The 24863-nt window shown below is 43.3% G+C and overlaps 1 protein-coding gene across 5 annotated transcripts in view; it reads right to left on the bottom strand.

The window, feature by feature from the left end:
- The window catches only part of ARHGAP32 (Rho GTPase activating protein 32), a 254756-nt gene that overhangs the window by 166293 nt on the left and 63600 nt on the right, over positions 1 to 24863 (bottom strand). For 2 of the 5 annotated variants that reach the window (XM_063355086.1, XM_063355087.1), the window contains exon 1: positions 22215 to 22440. The exons of 1 other annotated variant lie outside the window; for it this stretch is intronic. In XM_063355086.1, the coding sequence (XP_063211156.1) occupies positions 22215 to 22318 (104 nt within the window). In that variant the 5' untranslated portion in view covers positions 22319 to 22440. Of the gene's footprint in view, positions 1 to 22214; positions 22441 to 24863 lie in introns of those variants that run through there. 2 more of the 5 variants (XM_063355089.1, XM_063355090.1) reach the window with 1 other exon arrangement.

The following is a 24863-nucleotide window of genomic DNA, read 5'->3' as shown; positions in this document are numbered from 1 at the left end:
TTCCAACTCTCTGGACATGCTTTAATACAAGCTGCAGTACAGTCAGACAGTTAAGTTATCTTTGCTCCAGGGTTTAGCTGAGTTTTCAGACTTCAAAATATGTCTTGTTTACTAATTTGCAAGAATATTAAAACCGCATTTTCTGAGCTGCCAAAGAAAAGTTGCACAAACAAGATCAGATCACCTGGAATTTAAAACCTGTGGGCAAGTCTGGGTAGGACAGTTCCCATTTTAGCAAAAAGGTATCTTCAGGCAGCCTTTACTGTCTTGGTAATCGTCTTTTTATTTTTCCCCCTGATTGACTTCTAAGTGTCCCCAACACATCACACAACCTTCTACCCCTCAGTTGCAAAAGCAAAGCCTTGCTGGGGTGAAGAGTGAATACCGTAAAAGTGCTTGAGGGCGCTGCCTGCGTTCTCACTGACACTGGGGCTGGCTCTCAGGGTCACCCACTCTCCTTACCCAGCCGTGGTAGTGCCACCAGCGGGACCGTGACACCACCGAGCAGGTTGCAGGTACCTTCAAGGTGTCAAACAGCTAACCACCGAAGAGAAGCTTTTCACATCCATCCAAGGGTACAGAGGGATGCTGGATTAGGAGAAGCCAACACCGTACTATAAACCAAATACCATTATTGTTTCTTTTCCTCAATACATGGTTCTGTAGGTAACTGAACAGGTTCTTGTCTTGTAAGATCAACCCCAAACAACCTTTAGTAAATCTTCTCTAAATTTAAAAGGGACAAATAGTAACCAGGGGTCAACAGACCCACCTTCTTTTTATTCTGCTCTTCTGCCATACTTTCGGCAGCTTGGAAGTGTTCAAGGCCAGGTCGGACGGGGCTTGGAACAACCCGGTCTGTGGGAGGTGTCCCTGCCCAGGGCAGGGGGTGGAACGAGGTCATTTTTAGGGTCCCTTCCCATTCTACAATTCTTGCCTGCCCCAGTTGTGTTTTATGTCTCAACTCAGAAACAGCCATCTCAAAGTACGCAAGTAAGTACAGAGATAAGTACTTCGTGCTCTGGAAGAGATTGGAACATGTACCTAAGAGCTTTGTTGAACCGGGCTGTAATAATTTGCATTCGGGTTTTGCATAACTGGAATTTCTTTAAACACTTTATGAAAAGAATAAGTTCTTGGCATATGCAGCTTTTACAAGCTCTGAGACATGTTCTTAGTTATTAAAAAGCTTTATAAAAATAATCACAGAATCCTTATGCTTTTGCATACACATATTACTGAACAAACCTGCTCTTTTATTTGGCAACACATAAAAGACATTGTTTTAGTAGGTGCTAGGCATTTTCTTTCAGAAGAACACAGTGACAGTCAATAAAAAAAAATCCTCAGGAATAGGTTTCTCTTATCACTTTTGCCCAGTATAAGGAATTAGGAAATCACTGAACAATCAGAATCGCTGAGCCCTGGTTTGGAATTCTTTTGTTTGATTCAGGAACAAACATAAAAGTATTAAAGAAAATCGCCTCTAGGGAAAGAGAGTACTAACCTCTCATTTACAATTAATAAATCACTAAAAGCAGCTCTGAAGTTTCAGCATAGAAGAGAGATGGGAAAGGATGGCTGCTCCTGCCCTTCCTGCTCCACTGAGGAATCTAAACTGGGGCACCACCACCAAAAAATTCCTGTGTGCGGGCGGCAGCAGGATGCGCTGCCTGTGCCCGCCTCTCCCTCCATGGGCTCATGAGCTACGCTGCAGCCCTGGAATAATGCTCCAGCCCTGGAATAACAGGGCTCAGGCTGCTGCCACTCACTCTCGCCAGCGACGTGACACCCAGGCAGGTACCATCTCACCAAGCTCTTAGTCAAACCCTCTTCCCTGCACTAATTTCCCTCCACTTCCTCTGCAATCTCCTGGGTTTGTTTGTCTTGTTCATTAAGATTACGCTTTCGTCTCCCTTCATCTCCTGTCTTCCCCTCTGCCCAGCAAAAGCAGCTCCAGTCTTCACTGGGGTCTTCAAATATTGCCATAACACAAAGCAGTAATGAAACCTAATCCAAATGCAGCAAAGATCAAAGTATACCCCAAAATTGCAAAGCATGACCTAACCCTAGATGCAAGGACATTCATCTGGGCTGATCTCGTTTGTTTGTAGTTCAGTGCCAATGCAAAGCCATGGTAAATTTAATCTTTCCTCATAGAAGCATATACTGGAAAAATGATGCTTTCAGCACATGGAATGATCAAGTGCAATCAACTAATCAGTTACAATTAGCCTCACATGCTGTTAAGTGACAACTGTTCATAACATGAAACAACATTTAGAACTTGTCCAGTCAGCTAGCTGCTTAGCAGGGAAATCTTTTCTCTAAAACATTTATACAGAGCCAGTACCCTACCTAGAGCTACCCTTTCTATCTGTCCAACACCCTGCAAAAACGGCCGCGTATACACCGCTGTGCCAGCGTGGTTGTGGGGCGCTCTGTGGGACAAACCAGGGAAAAAAAACATCCAAAGTAGACTTGGTAGGGAATACTCACAAGGAAAAGAATGGAAATGAACTCTGGAACACCAGAACCTGATTAGCTGAACAAATAATAAAAGATAAGCACAAGCAAATAAATAATGAGTAGCTCCAGCTATTCTGACTTAAATATTACTTAAATATTAAATGACTGGTGGCCCTCAGATCATATTTATAACAGCAGTCCTCCTATCTGTGCTACCGTCACTCCATGTCAACGGTATCAGCAGCAAAAAGGAGGCTGCTGAGTCCCTTCTGTGTCTAGAAATCACTACTAATGCATTTCACTATTATTATTCCTACTGGATTGTTCTTGGTATGGGTCGTATGGGCATAACATGTGCAAAACCATACTGTAATTATTTCTTGACAGCAGAGAGACGCAGATCACAAACAGGTCATTCTCAGGCTAACACGATACTGGAAAAGAAAAGCACTAACCAGGAGAAATCTGCTGGGGCCACCCATCTGCTAGTGGCATTTCTGATGCACGAGATGAGGACGTGGAAGTGGCAGCAGCGCAATAAGGAAGATGTAGAGGTGACAAGTGGAAGTCGAACCTGAGAGCTGGGTGCAATAAGGAAGACGTAGGGGTGACAAGTGGAAGCAGAACCTGAGAGCTGGACGCAGACCAGAAAATGAAGGTGTTACAGGGGTCGAAATGTCCTGCAGCGGTTCAGAGAACATTTCCATTCCCGCGTTGTGCAGAACCAATGCCAGCACTACAAACAGACCCAGTGCTAATGCAGTCTTTAACAATCAAAACACATTTACTTTGCCCTTTTGGAATAATTTGCAACGGTTAAATATCTTTTTCAGTGAGTAATAACAAAACCCCAACATACAGGAAAGAGATCATTGATCCCCCTTGCCTTCAGTTCTTAAGGATACAGCTGCAGCCACTACTGTCCAATTGCTTTTACCTTCAACACCCACACATGCATTTTTGGTACAAAAGCATCGGAGCTGGCACACACGTCTGCTGTGAATGGAAACCCTGCTGCTAGGTTTCCTGCTGCCACGGAGATGAATAGAGAAAGAACAATTAGCCAAGGCTTCAGTCTAATTTAGATTTATTTTTCTTTTTGGAGGAGAGACTGAGAGATGGTACATCATAAAACAAAAACATTAACTCCAAAGGCTACTCAGAGGAACACGATACTGAAATACCACGCGTAACCTATATTATAAGGACTTCTGATAATAAGCAGTATCGTCTAGTGCCTAGTGACCCCAATTATGCTAAATGCTGTACTTGGATATGCCAGAAGACTATAAAATATTGAGGCAAGGACTATACGTATCAAAGCAGAAAAGAGGTGAGCAAAAAGAAGACCTCCATCCGTTTTCCAAAAACCCCCAGTAACTGACAGGTCAAGTAACTTGTCCAGTACTACAGAGGAAGACTGAGCCTAAAGTAGGAAATAACTTCCGTTTCACAGTTCCTAACCACAAAGACCGTTCACAGCTTTTATCCTAAGGCACGTAAATATCAAATACCTTTATCTGGGTCTGCAGGAAAAAACATCAAGACTCAGGGAGAACACCCTCCTGTGCAGACTGGGGCATCACGCACTCTGCTCTCATCCAATCCTTGCCACAAAATGTTCTAGCCTGATGTAGAAGAGAACAGGAGCCCAGCCCCGCTTACCAACAGATAATTAGGGCACCCTCTCACAGAATACAGTTGCACAGGCTCAGGAGCAGCTTGAAGTCTGCTGTTTCCCAATCTGTGGCTCTGACCACTAAGGTTTTACGCAATACCTCCTCCTCTCCTTTCCCCATCACCTTCTGAACTTCTTTCAAAAGACAGAGAGGGGGAAAAAAGCAATAAGCTACGTACGGAAACGCTTACTAGGACCACTAAACATGGAAGTACTGGGCTGCAGAGATCAGTACTATCAAAGTGCGTACGCAGCACAGCTTCACGGCAGCACTTTTATCCAGCGATGAGGTTCCCATAACAGCCCAAGAAGCCACACCAGGGCTCTGCTATTTCCAAAAGGGGCAGCTGCCCATCTCTCCCCAGCCATCCGATGACATAGCTTCCCCGTGCCCATCTCTACAGACACTGCCCTGGAGGAAAAATAAATAAATTTTTAAAAAGACTAGCTTTCCACTGGATTGGCAGCAAAGCACTCAGCCGCAAGAACTCCTCTTGGCCTAAGGAAAGCCTCATTCAGCCACAGCATCATTTTAGTTCACCTGCACTGGGATGTACTTTCACAAAGATAGGAAAGCAAGACCTTAACACACTCCTCGGAGTCCTCCTTTTGACTTTGGCCACCTCCTGGCCCAGGAAGCCTCCTCGTGTGCGCTTTTGCAGATCCCATCCTGACGTGTAAGTGTGGCTGAGTGAAGAGAATATGGACATTTACCTTAGCTTTGGAAATGCTGGAGGCGAGGACCTGAGGGTGCTACAGTGCTTCATCATGCAACATCACCCAAATCCTTTGGGAATGCCAGAGCTCAGGAAAAAGAATAGTTTTGTTCGTTGTTGTTATTTCTAATTAACTTGGGGGGAAGCAACCGAAACACTTGGGGAGGGGAGGGGGTGACAAGCTTCTGTTAATTTTTTTTAATTTGAAAAGCAAACCACGAGCAACAAAATATAAGCGTTACGGAAACAACCTCTAACTAAGAACAAGGACATTTTAAAATTGGAAAAATGGCAGCCAGGAATTTCACCCTTTTAAAACAAAACATATTAATTGCACTGCTTCACAGGTTTGTGGTTTTAGGTAACCTCTTTAATTTTACATCAGGCAAGTCAAGAATGTCCCTGAAACACCAACCCAATTTTAAATGCAGAAGGAAAGGGGGACAAAGAAAGAGGGGAAAAAAGTGCACTACATATTCATAGGCAAGATTGAAAAGATATTCAAAGAAGAACAAAAAGAGGGCCTCATTTCAAATGCATTATAGAGGATGAAAAATATGAAAGGTGTTTAATTGCCTAAGCAGATGCCAGCAGTGCAATGTACGAAAAAGCAAAAGCAAACAAGGTTTTCTGTCCCTTCAGTTATGAGATAATATGTCTGCATTCGCCGGCTGCCTCTGCCTAAGGAAAATGAATAATTTTAAAAAGTTAACAACATCACAGGAATAACAGCTTACTGAGCACAGGAGAAATTGTGCCATTAGTACACGCCGCACTCACCCTGATCAGAGAGAGATACCACGGGACCATCTGAAAGGGGTTCCGCTGGGCAGAAGTGCTTGAAAGGAGTGCAGTTATATTAAATGTAGGAGGAAAGAAGAAAGGTACGTGACAACCCGATTCAAGACTCCAGGAAGCAAGCCACACAAATGACTGTTAAGTTGTGCAATGACTCAGCAGGGGGAAAAAAAAAAAAAAAAGGAAAAGAAAAAAGAAAAAAATATAGCAGCAGATAGGAAAGACTTTTCCATAAAAAATGACAGCTACCATCAAAAAAAATAAGTAAAATAAATAGAAATGAGGAGAGTTCCCAGCCTGGAATTTTGCCTAGTGCCATAAGCTCTGCGCACAGCTGTTTGTCCTAATCAGCCATTCTTTATTACCCTTTGCAGCACACCTGAGCAAGCAGAGGAGCAGGAAACCGAGCCGGCTTTAACCCCTGTTTCGCCACTACCTCTGCCTGGGTAGGCTGAAAATGCGCTTTTCTTGGTGAGCAACACGACAGGAAGCTAAAGCCAGGGCAGGAGTCAGAGCAGCACACAGCAGAAAGAAAACGCTGGCCTGTGGAATCCAGCACGAACTGCGAAAGGAGGAGGGTGGCAAAGCAGGAGTGTCACCCCCTCCTTCTCCTGGCCTGCCAAGCCAACCAAGGCGGTCAGGACAGAAAGATGACACGGTATTTCTGCACCTCCTCCTGTTGTTCTCCTGAGAAACTAGCAGGAAATTTAAGCGCACTATTTACTTGCATAACTTTACAGGCCGGCTCTCCCATGTCTGTTGGGGCTCAACAGCTCTCCCTGAAACGGTAAGATTAAATGTAATCTGTTAAACATAGATAACGTCGTCCAACCAGACGGATGAGGCAAGTCAAGCTGTGCAGATTTCACTGCTCAGTTTGAACACATTCTTGCACTCACTCTCTCCTTTGCAAACCTTTATGCAAATGGCTTTTCAAGAACATTTAATCCTCCACCCTCCTCAATTACCGCTGAAGCATTACTGTCCCCTCAGTTCCGAGCCAGCTGCAGGAGACACACCACGGCGTTCAGGTTCCTGCCTGGCTTGAACCACGCCATGAAGTTCAGTGAAATTTAAGCAGATGCTTACGCGCTTTGCAAGGCTGGGGTAGAAAAAAAATAGATCAGGTAACTGTAATTCCTCTCCATCGTTCTTCACTTGCAAAGCCAATCACTTGAAAAATACCATGCCTTATCGCTTCCTTCTCCTCTGCCTTTAAAATCACTCCTGGCCTGGTTCCACCAGTATAAATTGTATCTCTGCCACCATTTTTCTTATGCAGCAGGGTAATAAAAGATGAGAGGATGCCAACACCTTCTCTGTGCAACAGAATGTATCTGTATAACTATGTTGGCTAAAGCAAGGAACTATAAAGTCAGGGGAGGGGGGAGAAAAGGCCAGAAAATCTGAGTAGGGCACCTGAGCAGATAACAGCACTTAGAATGATTTTCCAAATTCTTTCCTTTGCCATCATACCACTCTTTATCAAGGCACTGTCCGTTGCCACTATTGAGAAAATTAAACCCTGCAAGGCAAGGAAAGCTGGGGCTTTATGGCTAGCACATGAAAATGCACGTATTTGTATAGCTGAATGGCCAGCAATGAGGGATCAGGATGGACCCTGGACTGCTCTGTCAAAATAAATTACAGTTAAAAACAGGAAGTCATAGTGAGGAGAATCACAACATCTGCATCGTCCTGACACCTGTGTCAACATCCACCACTCCCCGGAGCCTGAGGCAGAATTCGAGTAACTCAAGGGGCTGGGAGGGAAAGCTAATAAACAAGGGCAATCCTGCTGAAAGTTACACGCAGCCACTAAATCCACCTTTCAATCCTGCTTCAGAAGACCAACAGGAACAAAATAAAATTTTGCCCTGAAGTAAGTTTTATACTTGAGCCACACAGCTCTTCACAATTAAGTCAAAATGTTCCGGTGCAACAGCTCTTTTTGTTACCCTTGCTTTAAAAATGGTGTAAATAATGCAGAAGACGACTCAGCACTGGCTGAGCCAGCGAAGCCTGGAATAAAACCCAGGAGTCCTGCTGCCTCCTTTCCTTCCTAACAGCCTTCCCTCCATAAGACCACGGACGATGCACTTTTCTAACTCCGTGCCGACCCCCTGTTTGCACACAAACACAGAAGAACAACATTTCCCCTTACCAGATCCTCTCCACACAATGGTGCGCACTGAGGGGAAGAAGCTACTGGGAAGAGGTAACTGGTAGGCTTCTGTCTCACAGGTAACGCAGCATACAGTGAGTTAAGTGGGTTTTTTCAGTATAAGTAAGGTAACATTTCATTGCAGATCATATTGCATCACATCTGAGGCTGGAATACTTCACTGGAACCTTTAATTGTCCTGACTCATGCTGTCAGTAATAAAATGCCCTCTTGGGAAAATAAATAAATAGACAAATAAAGCCTTAACTGATTTCACCTCCCAGTGAAAGCACGCCGCCCGATGATCTTTAAGACATTAAAAAGGGTTGCAGGTGCAATATGCTAAGCTAAAAGGAGAGGTGATGAACAGATTTTATGGCTTTTTCAGTTTGACAGGGGAAAAAAGAAAGCGTGGATCAGCTTTTGAAAGCATTTGTCTCAAGCACCCAAGGGTAGCCTGGAAAATGAAAGCATTTCTATTACGTTGGTACTTGTGCAGAAAGGCAGGATAATGAAGTGACCGGGTTATTAGCCTTCCCAAAGAAATGAGATATTGTTGAAAGCAGCGCACATTCATTTCAGGGCCCAGGAAAACGGCAGTAAACAGTGCTCTTCAAGCCTTTTTTTCTCCCCTCTCAGTAATCATGATGATTTTAGAACTGACACCTGCAAAAGAGACTTTTTAGTGCATAATGAATAACTCGGCAAAAAGAGAAGGCTGTGAGAGAATAGGTTAAAAAATAAAAATGCTAAGAATACAGCAAACAAAGGAATAAAATTGTAAGATATAATACAACTTCCAGGGAACGGAGCAGCCTGACAGACAGCACTTCCAGAAGATTCCTGTTGAGGACTGGGCTTAAAGAGCTCACGAAATGTCCCGGAAAGCTCCTGGCCTGCTCCTCACTCCTCACATAACCTCCTCACTACTGTAACGCTTGGAAAAGAGAGTTCATCTTGTATCAGGCTCAGGGAGAACCCAACTGCAACAAGAGAGAGACACTAACCATCACTAAATCTATCAAAGAGGGAAAACACACCTAAGAGGGAGAGAGGGAAAGATGAAGAGTCTGAAATAGGAAAAAAAGTGGATAAAATAGCAATGAACGACCCGCTGCAGCACGTTATCCCGCTCGGACACAGTACCCCGCTCACACCTCCAGGCTGGTGGCATCCCACAGGGTTATCACTCGGTGATCTGCATCTCCCTCTCCGCTCTGATTTCATCCCCGGCCGGACGCTCAGGGGCAGCTCAGAGAGGCAGACACTATTCCATGCGACAGCCCAGCCAGAGCTCCGTCCCTCCTGTGCAGGGTTTTCCTTCCCAGAGACAAATGACCTCCCTGAAATGCTTTCTGAAAACTTTGTTCGGGAAATTTTTAGATATTCTTTCCTCGTTCGGAAAAACATTTGAGATAGCTACCAAGTTGTTCTTTACGTCAAACGGAACAGAAAAGAACAACCAGCTGCTCCGTTCTTATCTCTGAAATACATCAAAATTAATCAGGTAATTAGCCAAAGATTTTTACATTTATGCGTGTTTTGCAAGAAAACTCTCGGCATTTATTTCCATGAGTTTCCTAAGATCCTCACAGTTAACTATGGAAATCCTTCAAGCAAAATCGAAATGATCTCTGAACTATATTAGTGTCCTCTTCTAGTTTGCTGTGCTTTATTTTTCGCATAGTAAATGTATTCATGGCATCCATGCCTGATGCCTCCCATTTTGAAAAACCTACAGGAAGGAGCACCGTTAGTAAAACATGACAACATTTTCTGTTCTTGGATGGGGACTGTATTCCCATTATATAATTAAGGCTTTCAGCAACCTCTTGTTTTATTGTAAAAAGCACATACGAGCACATCTAGTATGCTGTTAGAATGGACAAAGATTTCCTACCACACACAATGCGTTTCCTGCCAGGCCACGTTAACACCACGACGATACTTCCCACTTTTTCGGTCGCCGTATACAGCCCCCACCAAAGCATGCAGAAATGGGGACAGAAAAGGCTGAAGCAAGCCCCATCTCAGATTTGAAGTCTTATTTTCCACCAGTGTGTGCCACACACGTCCTATCGCACAGAGAGCTGGGCAGGTTCAATTCATTTCCTTTAGCACAGGCAGGATAGCTACATAGGAGTAAGAGGCAGTACAAAATATCATTAAGTTTTGAGGTTCATGGTAGCAGCAAAATGTATTCCTCGATGTGCACGTTTTTCCTTCCTGTTCTGTTCGTCCATAGCATCAGAAAATGTTAAACATTAACGAGTACTGTTTCTCTGATTTAATGAACTTAAAGGGAGCTGGGAAAGGAGAATGTTTGGGCCAGGATTAGGAAAGTGTGTTTGAGAGACAAGGCATAATATCAGCAAGTATATGAATAACATAGTTATGGAATCAGCAAAACCAAGTGTATTTCACCTAGTCAGAGGTTATATCTGCACATATTCTAATGTGCTAGGTATTAAACTCATTAGTTTCCTCTGAATCCCTAATAAAATTTTTTCCAAAGATAGTTTTATCTGATGAATGAAATACACATGCAAAGGTAAAGTCATTATCAAGAGCGGGTATATAACAAGTAATGAGAAGTACTTGCAGTTTCTATGTCAACATTTCCCTTCTTTAAACAAGACTGAGGATGATGAAAGCTATTTCCAAAACCAGTATTTCTTGTTTGCTACCTGTGCAGCACACGTGACTGTACTCCCTACTGATCAGCATTTCCATACCCTGATGAGTGATAATAAAACACCTCGAAAACCCCAAACAAAGGCAGTTTTCAGAGCACTCTACCACCAGGTCTGGCTGAAGCTCCCCACGGGTGACTCGGTAGCCAAAGGGCCTGGAACCTCTGCCAAGAGCTCACCAGGGCTCTGCGAAGGACGGGAGCCGTGCTGAGCAGGGATGCGGTGCACGGCAGCCACGCTCACCCACCACCTAGGAGTTTTCACCCTTTTTCCTCTCTCCTGCCCTCGTACAGGGAGCCATGCCAGAAGCACAGCATCACTGCAACCTCCCACCTCTCATTAACGTGACAGGCTCTAAATAAATCCATCCTACAGAAAGTCACAGCTGGTGGATTAACCTGGACCCCCTTGACTACACTGCAGCTCTGAGTCAGTATTATTTAGTAACTAGCCTGTTTTCTTCAACTTTTGGACTCATTTTAGAAAAACGTGTACTGGAACCCTCTGCATCATGCAGTTTTACTGCGTACTATTGGCTCATACAGGCCCCAGTGTTTTTAAATGGGCTTGCCCAGACAATAGCATCCCTGAGTATGAAATGTTTGTTGTCTCAAACAAACAGTCAAACAACAACCATTTTTCTTCTAGCAGGTAATGCCAGGATAAGTTGCCAGAGATGTACTGTCCTCAAAACTCCGTGCAATTCCACCTCACACATTTTATCTGTAATTATACAAGTACTTTTGTCCAGTCAGTAGCAGTCTGAAGCTTTTTCCTACGGATCCTCCCATTTCTGTGCATCTGGACTCCCTGCTAATACTTTTCCTTAGTGGGCACCAAAAAAACTTTGTGTACGCACAAGAAGAAAGACCCCAAAAAACAACCTTCTGTTCTTCTATGAGCCACTGGGGATTTGTCAAAAGTTTTCCCTACGCAGAGGCACATTTTGTTTCAAAAAGAGGTCAGGTACTAATTAAAAAGCCTGTGTGGGCATCAGCTGGTGTTCAACAACATTTTTACATCTCAACGGGTATTTGTTACCAATGCCATATCCTATGTCGATTGATCGTTAGCTGTAATCAGATACGAAATCTCATTTGCAAAGTCCGCTGCATCAGAGAGATCAACACCTTGCCTTCCCCTTGCTGCCGTGGAGCTGCAGCTTGAGAAATGCGTTACATGCTCTGAAATCAAGGCAGAATTTCATACGATATACAAAAATAATTCTAAACTATACATACACATTGCTGTCATTTCCCTGTAGGAGAAAAGAACAACTCCACAAGGCAGACAGCATTACCTGAGCGCCTCTTCCAGTACTGAAATTCCGCCGTTACCCAGTGGGAAGGGAGCATGAAGTTGGCCGCTCACCTTCTGCACCTATTTATAAAGCCCCGCGCAGAGCAGGAGATGCTGCCACAGTACAACACAATCCTACGTGACGCCGCACTTAATTTCCCTTTCACCAGGAACAAAAAGCATGTGCATATTTATACACGTACATGCAGAAAAGATATCTTTCCTGCTGTTTTTCAAGGAGCTGAGGAAAAATGGGGAAGTATTTTTGTTGCCAGACCAACCAGTGGGACTTACGATGACCCGCGTATATGTCGTTGGGACCGGACATGACCTTGAATTATAAGCACATCAGAATACAATGTGCAAGATTCAATATTAGAATTTGTCATTTCACTGCAAGTCTTTCAATATTTCATATTTTCAAAGCTTCAGTCACAGAGTCAAACAGTGAAGAAATATTCTCAGCTTTCGCTATAATTATTAAATCATCTTGCAGAGGCAAGATGAACAACGTGACCCATCTTGCACTTAAAAACTCAAACCGAAGGGCAAATTTAAAAATAAAAAATAAAAATCAAAGTGCACCTTAAAAGGCATCCTTTTTAAAGTCAATCTTGTGATTTTTCAGAAACGACTGCTGGTTTTTAAATGCTTGAGGAGTCAGTCACACTATAGATGTAAAGACACTCCAGTGTATCAGCATTTCTTTAAAATGAGTCTTTCAGTCTCCCGCATGACTGCGTATACGCAGCCTGATTTAGGTAGGAATTCCCATGAGAAAACAAAGAATGGCAAAACGCACCACCTTTGGTATAAAATAGCACAGGCCAGCACTAGGATAAGGTATTATCCTACAATGGAAGAGATGGATGGCCGGAAGAAGCTATAAGAGAGTCTAGAATTAAAGAGATGGAGAAACCCTTTTGGGAGCCCGGGCAATTCAATTCTGCTCTCTCTAAAAGAAGTGTTACAGTCACTCTGCCCAAGCACAGGACTGGGACTCAGCACGGGACCACGCGCTACTCCTCACGTCACACACAAGATCATCCTGTGCCCTGACCAGCCCCAAGCGCAGGCAGCAGCAGCGTAATAGCAACAGGCAGAGAAAAAGTCAAAACCCTCTACGTGTGACAACAGCGAGATGTTTTAACCAAACAAATGTCAAACTCAATTGCAAACAACGCAACAAACGCACACAAAAAAGTCGTCCATACTATTTCCACTAATGAGCTTGTTCTTCATTCTCCTAAGAGAGAACAGGAAAGAAAAAGTATAACATATACAAGCGCGTATTACCTTTTTAACTCGACTATTGCGTGTACGCATGATCTTAATAACATTAGCACCTCCCCAAGGTAGATAAATGCTCCTAACACAGCTGCATGAGAGTCTTAAGACAGGCCTTCTCCTTCACACAGCTTCATCTCATTCCTTTATCTAACATTAGCTCATAAAAAGTGAGTCACATCTGCCAGTAAGGCAGTTGTGAAGGAAGGAAAACAGAAAATATGTCATTATTTACCCAATGACATTAGATGCTTTTCTCCCCTTCTCATTTAATACGTGATGGATGTCTGGTTCTGCTCTTTGCCAGGAGAATAAACGTACTAACCCCATTGAATATAGATCCAAGGACTGAACACAAAAGGAAACACATAACTGAAAACAAACAGAAATTTTCTCTTGTTACTTTCCATCATGATAATTTACAAGGTACGAAAAAAGTCAAATAAAACCCAGGAAAATATATTACTAAATCACCTTCAACTTTTTCCTTTTAGTAATGTTTTTCAGAAATTTAACATTGCAGCTACTTTGTGTTTGCACCCAAATACATCAAGTATTTTTAACATCTTTACTGCTGATCAAAGAAGCAGAAAGTACTGAAGAGGCCTAGAAGGAGCTTTCTGCCCCATGAACAAGCATCATGTGCTTACGCTATTCTTCTCAACGACATTGAAATTTGCATTTATATAGCACTTTTCAGTAACCGGTGCATGTGTCACTAAACCTATCTCCACCGAATCCAGAGAAAAAGTGCACAGCAAAAGCACTAAGTGGCATCAAATTCTCTGAAAGGATTGTACTCCAGACGGTCTGAGTCACTTTGGAAAGCTGCAGACTGCTGATGGAGCACAGCCTTGAACAGGAGCAGAGCCACCGACAAGCTGTGGAACCACTAGATGTCTACATGAATATTTTCCTTCTTTTTTTTTTGGCCCTAGATTAACCCATCACAGCTTTTTATACACCCCCCCCCCCAATCTCATCTTCAAAGTAGCAAGTTAGAAGGACTTGCATACAGAAATGTAGCAGCACTTCCCTCCACTCTTCTAAGTCAAGTCTTCACTGATGCTTTTCTGTCTGCAAACAAAGTGATCGGGATTCTTCAACATTATGTACTTTGACAGGACTCAACATTAGGTGCCAGATTTAAGGAGCAGCTGCATTCCAGCTGGCATGGCTACACATGCTCTGCCTTCCACAGGAGCAGCCAAGAAGGTTCAAGCAATTCCAGCCCTACTCTTTCTGGTGGCTTTGCTGGCTCTTTTCTGTGTAAAGGCGGTCAAGTATACATTCCACTCTTCAACTGACTGCACACTGACTCATCTGAAAATAATTCAGAGGATTTATAATTATCCTTGCTCCGCCATTTCCTCACCAAAAAAGAAAAAGAAATGAGGAAAATCATAATCAAGAAACTCAATTTGATGTTCCTTGAAGAGAAATCTTTATCTTCACAAAGTCTTGTGGCCAAGAAGTTCAGATTTTCCCTTTGCCATGCTGTAGCACCATTTCCGACCTGAGTGCGTAACTGAGTAACTAGTTCTCAGGGGGCTAAGGTTCTCTCCTGAAATGCAAAGACCAGCATCCCCTGCTTTTAACACCCAATAGCTCTGACAACCCTGCAAATCCTACAGCTCCTGTTAGAGGAACAGTGGGAATAGCAGCAAAGCACCTTCAGATGGCCAACCCCAAATGGAGAAAAAAATAACAGAGCAATGAATAAAAGTAGCTTCAGTTTTACGTGTGAATTTTGAGATTTTAAAGTATCTAGAATTTGTATTTTAAATGAGCAGAGAGGCAATCCTGAGCTTAAAAAGCAATAAAAGGGATTGGAAAAGGTCAGCACAAACAGGCCTAACACAGAACATAACATTGTACTCAGGGTCTGTCCACATCTGGAATTATTTGTGAGCAGCTGTTCCTGAGAAGTTCCATGTGTGGTCAAGCCCGTGAAAGGGAGAACGTATTCAAAACCAAAGACGTTTGCTGGAGAAGAGGTTTCTGTGTGATTCCAGTGTCTCAAATGTTTGTTAACGTACATTGAAGCATGGAGAAAAGAGGTATTATTCCTACAAGCCAAAAAGCACCATCTCCACCAAGCAAACTACTTCAGCTCAAGCATGGGAGAGAAGCCATTTTTGTCAAATGGAGAAAACGCCCCTGGGAAATTGGGGAAAACTAACTGAAAATTAGCTATAAGCTATGGAGGCGCACTGAGATCTAACACGGAGATTGGTGGAGAGTTCCACAAAATACGTATTGCAACTGTGGACATCTCAACAATGCTAAAGGCAGCGGGTAAAGAAAACACAGGAACACTACCCTGCTTCAAAATTAGCATTGTGTTGTTTGGGTTTTGGTTTTTGGTTTTGTTTGTTTTTGTTTTTGTTTTTTTTTAAATGATGCACAGTTCTCCCTAATTTTGGGTTTGTTTTTACAAAAGAGCTTTTAATTTTGTACTTGTCAATCAATCAATCATGGATACTTTTATAAGTAGGGGAAAATATGATTCAGGTGTCAATCTGTATTCACAAATCAGACTGTGGGCTACGGCACTTGAAAAAAAACCTTAGTGCCTATTAGGCTGAAGCAGGCAAAGAAAGCAAAGGCAGGGAGGCAAGTACCACGTGCTTCAGGACAACACTGTGCATATACACCATACCTAACTGGGAGAAGAAGGGAAGAAATTGATATGTCTAACATGGCTTTTTCCCCACAAGAACTCCACTTGTGGTGCTGTGAGCTGTCACAGCAGTTTTTCCAGTAGCATAATTATCTCCCTATGAAACTCGCTTCCCTCTTCAGAGTATCGCAGAGAGGAGGAGGGGGGTGTTCGTCTTTTCTTTCCAATAATGAACACCCTGGCTGGCAGCCTCAGCATCTCTTCTCTGCTTCTTAAAATCAGGCTGGCTCCAAGGCTACAGATTGAAGCTTAGCTACTCCATCATCCCAGCAACCAAATCTACATCTTACATAAAGAACAACTCTTTGCTTCGCCAGCGCAGCCCCCATACAAGAGCAAGAGAGCTCCGACGCTCTCACGGCTTCCCATGGGGATTTAAGTATCAGATATGGAAGCGATCAGAGGCTTGCTAATCCCATTATGTTGCTCCTGCGAAAAGCTATGAGCAACTGTGGCAGTATTAAACAAATTAGTTTGTAGACGAAAAAAAAGTCAACACAGCTTTGGTTAACCTTCTGGGCATGAATTTAATGGCTCTCTGCAACCACAAACACTAGGATTTAAGAACAACCGTCTTCTGAAACGGATATCTTACACTGGCCTTCTCTCCAATGGAGAGAGAGAGAGAGAGAGAGAGAGATTTTCAGTCTATGAAAATCTAAGTATTTTCATGTGTGCCCATAAGCAGCTCCCTTGGTAGTATAAGAAGCTGGGAAAGTCCCCTTTTAAAGGGAAGCTGTCAACACCGTGCATCAGATGAAACTGTACAAAATTAAGAAATCATCATAGTTTCCTCTTCTAGTTTTATGTTTTGCAACCCATGCCTTGTTTCTGTTTTGGAAAGTACTCCATCTAGTCTGCTTTTCTTTCAGTGTACCATATGAGATCAATTTAACTTCAGAAAATTCTCCAAATCTGCTCCTACACGCACTTGGGATGTTCCCCTAGACTAACACTACCAAGAATTGGTTACAAAGTAGGTTTCGCTTATGCAAAAGCACATTAAAGGTGGCCTTCAAGAGCTGGGATGGTTCCTGGCATCCTTTTCAGAGCAGAATGTCTAAGTTTCAGACACATGAACAAACGTGTTAGGCCACATGTCCGAGGTCAAAATCCACTCTTATTTCCAGTGCAGCTTGCTGTGCGTTTGATTTACTGTTATATCACTAATGGAAAACATGAAAATATTCCGTCAGGGCCCTTCTTCCCACCACTTCAAATTATGAGACTTGCTTAGAAATCACACACAAAAAAAAGTATTAAGTAGTTCAGCGCCCTCTTTATTTACCTTTTGACTCTTTATTTCATGGTATATATTGATATGAGTCTCAAAATTTTTCTCTTCTTTGTTTAAAAAGCCAATAGATTTTCACGCGGTCACTGTAGGCATAGACACTTCAAATAGATGGATATTTGATGTAAATAATTTTGTAAAAAGCATGGCATGCATTGGTGCAGCACACCTACACTGCTAAAATAAAATTCAGCATAGTGACACTAAAAAAAGCTGCAAAGAGATACAGTGTATGTTTACAAATTACATTTATCTAATACTATCAGTAAAGCTATTCCATTAAAGTATCAGTAAGAGAAAGCATACAAAGAACAGCAGATTCAAAAAGCCTGGAAATTCTGTATTTATGTTTCAGAAAAAAGTTTGTGTAAAGTCTTATTACATTTCCCTTTTAAAAAGGACAAAACCTTCCACAACACAAAAAGAAAGAAACACGGTCCGAAATTAAAGCGTGTTTGCATGGTTAAAACACTCCTTAAGGGCTGAAATCTCATCTGCAGCATTCCAATCCTGAACAAGGTTTGGAGCACTAGTTTATAAACCCTGGGGAAAAAACGTTGAGAAATCCCTGACTATTCAATAGTGCTGCGAATAGGAAAATCGCTGTATAATAGATAATAAAAAGAAGAAAACACACATTGCTGGAGTTCATTAGTGTGTCACATTTGGTTTACAACAATGAGCTGTACACAGAGACTCGGATCAAGTGGAGAGTGGTAACAACACAACTGTCCCCTCTAAGAGTGGTTACATCCCATCAGGGCTACACACTGCATTAAATTCATTTGCCAAGAGAAAGCAAACCATTACCACCGCCTGTGTATCAGCTTCATGTCCAATAAAGCCCCCATCCTATTTCCGCAAAAGCAATAGGATGCTTGTGATCACCCAGCTAAAATTGCCCCCAGCTTGAACTGTCGGAATTGAAAAACAAAGAGCTGTGTTAAACTCTTGGCGTGCTAATGTAACAAGGGCTTTCTAGTCTTTCACGCTAAGAGAAGTGTCAGGCTAAAAGTCCTTCCCCAAGTTTGATGAACCAGAGATTTCAGACCTCTGAGGAGCTTCAAAATGAAGCTGGAGAAATTGTAAGTATGTAACCCACCAAGCAGTGATGCACTGTCATCTTCTGGATGCTTCAGAAGTTTATTCAGCCATGGCACTTACTGAAAGAGAACGTAAGGCCAGGCAACCCTTTGTAAATTTAAGTGGAGGCCACAGCGATAATCCAGCACACACACGCACAGTGTTCACGGCCCAGGAAGCTGGACGGAGGTCACACTTGGCTCTGCCCAACGTCGTGCTGCCCATTAACGACCACCCCCTCCTGTAATTGAAGGTGGTCTTTGCCACCACAGAGCATCTCAGACCAGGCACTGGTTGCCATCAGCTTTGAAAGAAAACAGTAACAGATCTTTTACTAAGTGTTGTGCTTTTACTGCTGGTTCACAGAAAGAAGGAAGAAAACCAGATTAGATTAGGGGTTGCATAAGGAAAAGTAACAGACAGAACAGGTATCGCGTCACCTCTGAAGTATCTCCAGAGGTGCTGGGATAACAAATTTCACATTCACTGCTTCAGAAGGAATGATCACAGGACGTAAGAATCATAGAATGGTTTAGGTTGGAAGGGACCTTACAGACTACCTCGTTCCACCCCGCTGCCCTGGGCAGGGACACCTCCCACTAGACCAGGTTGCTCAAAGCCCTCAAAGCCCCGTCCAACCTGGCCTCGAACACCTCCAGGGATGGATGGGGCATCCACACATAAGAGAAGGGAGAATGTAAATGGTGCTTCAAAGCCAAGGTACCAAGTTCAAACTCCTCTCCCTTTTCCTCCCATCACTCCCACTCTAAATCACGCTCCCTCCCTGCCATTAGACCTGAACAAAGCCGCAGGCACCAGCGTGAAACGCACGTAAGTGCTGAGAGGTTTATATTTTAATTCGCTTTCTGGATACACACTTCAAACACGTCTGCAAGCTCTTGCCCAGAACCAGTACACGGAAAGCTACTTCAACAAATAAATAAGAACAAAAACCAGTTAAGTAATAACAGCATGTTGCCATGCTAAAACACTGAATGCAACTGATGCTTCCTCTACTTCTCAGCCCTTGCCACTGCATCCTCTTACGATTTCCAAAAATGCAGTAAATTCAAAGGAATACCCCAAAGGTGAACATCTGACCTTTTTTCTCTTTACAGTAATACACATTGAAATCTACCCTGTTCTGACTCAACAGCTAAACAGCCACCCGGTCCTTATCCTCATGATTGGGAAGCTCAGATCCCATCCCAGTTCTTCTGCTTTCTGTCCACCGCACACACCACTTCTAAGTCACCTTATTTCTCCCTTCCACTGCCTATTCTGGGGTTGTTGGGTTTGGGGTTTTTTCCCCTTTCTCCACACTGATGACTGAATGGAAGCTGGGAATAACAGTCCTTTCTATGATATCAACCATTGGTGAAAAATAGGGGATTTACTTTCCTTTACTGGCCACTATTGGGAGCAGAATATCAAAACCCCTGATACCAGGGCCTGAAGTTTTCAGAAGTTACCAAACAACAAGAAGAAACATGGTTCAAAGAAAGATTAAACCAAAAAGCTTGGTGAAGGAGGACTGAGTGATTTTTTTTGTATTCTTGATACAAATACTGAAGATATGTCACAGAATATTTCGTGTGCTGGCTGTTGCAGGAAGAACTGGGGGGGTGAAGGACACGGTCCCTAACGCTCAGATAAAATTGTCCCCTCCTTCTGCAAGAGAAAATGCCGGGATTTTTTCCAGGCAAAGCATTCCGGGGGGCTGGGGAGAGCATGGGAAAGCCGTAGAAGGGGAGCTGGAGGGCGCACAGAGGTCAGGACCGAAGGCGGTTTAGCAGACCCTGGGCAGCTCTCGCAAAGGAAACGTCACAACATGCCAAGTCACCCAGAACCGGTTACGCGTAACATAAATCACCAAGGACTGGACTAGGAGGAGATGCTATCTACCCGATGCAACAGACACCGCGCCGGCTGTCCCTTGCAATGACTGCTCTTCCACTGGCTCAGAGTTGCTGTTTTCAGTCCCTCTTCCCCTCCGGCCAAAAAGCTACTGCTACAGCTAGGGCAAGGATTCTGCAACCCTTAGAGGTACCACCCAGAAAATGATTTAATTTTTTTTCCCTGAAGAAAACATGCATAAGCACAGCTCATTTTGACTAGATTTACTTTTACATCAATAATCATAAAACTCGCTGGACTCTAAGTATCAGTCATGAGCACCCGACAGAGTATGAAGTTAAAAGTACTTCTATAACCCTATTGAATGCAAGTCTTGCTTTTCAGAAACAATACAATTATTTCTCTCTACACTGAAAAGTAGGACAAGGGAACACGGGAAGAGGTCTCCCGTTAACAGCGACAACCGTAACAAGCAAATACAAAGTTCTGTCATGCTCTGGACCATATGCACAAGCGGCAAAAAGAGGAGACTGTCACTGTCAAAAGCAAAACATATTTAATCTGTGGTCTTCCCTAAAATACGAGGCCCATTTGGAAGAAAACTGCGTAGGTTCTATCAAATCATTGCTAAACTTTGCCTTTCTTTATCCACAGACCTGGTACTGCACACGCTGACATTGCCAGCTACTTACAAATGTCAGAGTTTTCATTCGGAGCGAGCGCCACCCATTCCCAAGGGAATTCACACCAAATACAAATCCTGTGGTGCTCCTGTTCACAAAATCCCCTCTGGCACACGCGTGTCTGTATACGTGGATGCCAACAGATAGCGGATTGTGCTTTTTCTGTCACAAAGGACATTGGGGAGTGCAAGGGCTCCAGCATTAGTACACTACACATATTTAATTTTTAAATTCAGTTTTGTTTGCAAGTAAAGAGAACCAAAATTACCTAACTAGCTTTCTCTCAGTACCTGAGCCACTGGTTAGTACAAATATTGAGAGGATATTTAGTAGTAGCTTTCCTAAGGCAAAATACTTCAAGAAAGAAAACGCAGACAGTTTCAGAGAAATTTTGCAGTGCAGGTAGGAGCTACTCTCCTTCGGCTTCTGGCAGTGAAAGCTGAAGTAGGTGGAGTTAGCATAAATTATCAAGACTTTGTTGATAATGCATTATGCAGTGAAATAAGAACCCGTGTCTCCAGCTTCCGGCAGCTATGTTCATAAATAACTTTTAGTTTGGTAGAAACAGCGTTAATCTGTAAGCTAGGTAGGTGGTAAGAGCATGCCCAAGACAGCAAGTTTTAAATTATACTGGTTCCCCAGCTCCCTCCTCTTTTTCACCAGTAAATATTTATGCACTCTCAGCCCCAAAGTAGAAAATCCCAATTGAACTGCAACAGCAAAAAGCTTATTTCATATCAGCCACAGTCCAAATCCAAGCCTTGGGTGAAGGAGACGATTTGCCATGAAGATAATCAGCACTGTCTCATTCCACAAGAATTTTAACTACACGATAACCTGGCCCTCCAGAGCTATTGCGCCCAAACCTATGCCGTATCAACAGCACTTAGTTATCCATTAGAAAGGGGAAAAAAATACGCTCAGCACAGAAGCCTTGTGACTACTGCTGTTTTCACACAGCCAAAGTACAGAGTATGTGCTCTACGCTGCTAGACACAGGATATATTATGGTTTTGATCCAAAAAAATGCAAGTTTCAGTCATGCTAATAACCACATTCCATACACTTTACCCAAAAATGCCTGAAGGACCACTGTCACATGAAGAACGGGATGCAAAATTACACTTTGTCTGCTTTCTACATGCTAGTGTAACCTATATAGTACAATCTGATTGAAAGAGGTAATTAACCTTTCTTCATTCAAATACCCAACCACTTAAAGGATACACTGCCATATACATACACTTCAGAATACACTAAAAATTAAAATGAAGTTGCATTTGCTAAGTGAAAATGACACGCTTGCCTTTTTAAATCATGCTCTACATTTTTATTAGACATTGCTGGCTACGACCAACTGTGAAACAATTACATTCCTCGGAGATACGGTATCGTTTTAATACTCCATTTATGAAAAAATGGGGTTAAAAAAATTAAAAAAAAAAAAGGGGGGGGAAGAATGCATCTCGGAGGAGCATTTATCTGCGGGTGATTTATTGATAGTACTGACCTTTCAGATTCATCAAGACTGCTTCCAGTCCCTCGCGTTCCCGCAGTGAAAGCTGCCGTATAGATGCTGGCGAAGGCGGCGGCAGCTCCGGTCCCTCCCTCCATGTTGCACACACACACACACACACACTGTCACACACACACGCTCACACACTCGCTCTCGCAGCAGCAGCCGGCTGGAGGCTGCCGGAGGGGAGCGGGAAGGAGACAAGGAGAAAGGGCTGAGGTTGACTCCCCCCTTGTGTCCAGGCTTCCCCCCCCAACACACGCACACTATCTCATGCCACCCTACGGGCTGCTTGCTGGCACGGGCTGCCTCAAACATCGGCTGTGCCCAGCTCGCCTGCAACACTGGAGTTAACCCCCCCCCCCCCCCCCAAAAAAAAGGTATCTATAAATGCAAAGCACCAAACAGCTTGCGATTCCGGGCTCCCATTCCGCCTTCCCTCGCTAGCACTGATTCATGCTTTCCCCAGGCTGTTGGAGGCATTTCAGCAGTAACCCTTTCCCAGCCGGAGGAGGCGGAGGGAGGACAAGGAATTCCTTTGTCCTGTGCACCTCCTGCCCCTCGATCCAGGCGGGGATGGGCTCACCTGCTCCGGGCGGTTTTGCCCCTAAATACGACTTCAGCTATTCTGATGCAAGTAAGAGTCACAAGAGCAGGAGGCTATTCCCAGTTCTGCCAACTGAATAACCTTGGACATATCCCATTAATGTATTTGCTGTTCTGCTTCCTCCTTTTTGAGAGCAGGATAATATTTACTGGGTTCCCAGAGAAGACTTGTAAGGCTTAATTTGCTTCTGTGTTTATGCAGCCAGTTTTAAAAGGAGCTGTGTATAAACTGCTATTACATTTCCTAGTTTATACATTAAACCAGAAATAGGAAATAAGTATTATTACCCAACTTTCAAATCCCATTAAAAGACTGAAATCTTTCATCAGACCACCACTGCAGCAGTCTAGATGGTTAGATATCCCTAAGAGGCAGCAAGGTCTAGCAAATACAGAGGAAAGCGTGGATGATGGATGACTGGCTTTCAGTCCTGACTCTGCCATTAGCTTCCTGCATGACCTTGATCAAGTCATTTTAATCTTTCTGTATTGATACAAAAGGCAGACTTATTCTCACCTCTGTAGAATGTCCCACTTATTATTTTTTTTTTAATTATTATTACCTGCTACAGTTTGCTGAAGCCTCAGCACAAACACACAAGCTGTCATTTGTAGCTAACAATTTTACGTACCGTCCAGACACAGCCCATGGAAACTTAACACATAATCTAAAGGCACCTGATTTTGCACATCATTCCTTTCAAATCAGTAAGATCGCTGTAAGCGGAGATTTCTGGTGTGGGAAATACTGTATGCTTTTTGGACTCAGCGGGATACCAAAGATTTACTAAATAAAGCCCACTGTTTTTGGTCTAAAATTCAACAGAAGAGGCTACATAATCACAATTACACTCTGGTTTGTTGTTTGGGGATTTTTTTGGTTTTGTTTGTTTGTTTTTTTCTTTTTTTAGTTTTAAATGGTTGGATGAATGTTGTTTGGTAAATGCTGTAAAACCGAGTGATGATAACGTCATTAATTAGAGCTAATGCATAAGGACACAGCCATGCCAACCCTTAGTTCAGCAGCCAGAGGAGAAGAGGGGAAGATGCAAGCTTGGCAAAGCGTGAGCAGGGTCAAACAGGTTAGACCCGTTCTGTGCCTAGAAAGCCTAACGATTGTTTCTAAATCCCTTTCTCCCAATGCAAATTTTCCTTTGTTTCACCAAAGCAGACCTGCAGGAACGGGACACGCCAAAGATAGAAGAACTGAATAGAAAACAACATGCCTATTTGGAAAGCAAAACTATTCTGACTTTGCATCTGTAGCTGCTGGGCTTTAGGAACTATCACAACTCTTCCTTCCCCCACCAGGGACCAAAGTACACTGGATGGATTCATCTCAGGGACTACATCCCTCAGCTTGTGGGTCTGACCGCTCTGACACGAGTGGACAAGTTAATTAAACTAGAGTCCGATTTCATGACAGAAGCACACCGCAACAGTGAAGGTGTTTGCACAAGGTGATGGGGCCATGGCCAGGAACACAACTCCGCGGTGGTCAAGGACCCCGAAACACAGACATTAATGGGAACCCGAGGTGAGAAAACCTGTGCAGATTTCCCACCCAGCTGTACTACAGCAAGATACTGACCTGCACCCTAAGGCAACCATAGATAGAGGAGAACCCGCTACTTAGAGTGAAGCTAAAACCCACCCGCGTGGCTGCTAGTCCAGCTTGTGTTCAATCAGGATGAATTCACCAGTGTTCAGTCCAAGCCAAACAAAACAGTAACAAACATAAAGCAAAAACAAAGCGGTCATTTTCTAAAGTGCTAAAGCATAAAAACTCCACGGCTAGCGTCCACACTGCATCTGCTGTAGCTTAAGGTCTACTCCTGCACTTACCAGCAAAGTAGAAGTAGCTGTGGGGAGAAATTTAAGCAAACATGTCTACTGTACAGCTCCAAAAGAGCCTCTTGCCAACTAACAGGAACCCATTACTATCACAGAGAAAATATATTTACTAGTACAGAGAAGTTTAGCATATCCACTGCCGACACCATCCGGCTGACTGGGGCACAGTAGAGTATACCTGCT

The sequence above is a fragment of the Chroicocephalus ridibundus genome, chromosome 18 (genome assembly GCF_963924245.1).
Source record: "Chroicocephalus ridibundus chromosome 18, bChrRid1.1, whole genome shotgun sequence".
Lineage (NCBI taxonomy): Eukaryota > Metazoa > Chordata > Aves > Charadriiformes > Laridae > Chroicocephalus > Chroicocephalus ridibundus.
Note: the sequence above shows the minus strand (reverse complement) of the source record. Positions and strands in the feature narration are given on the sequence as shown.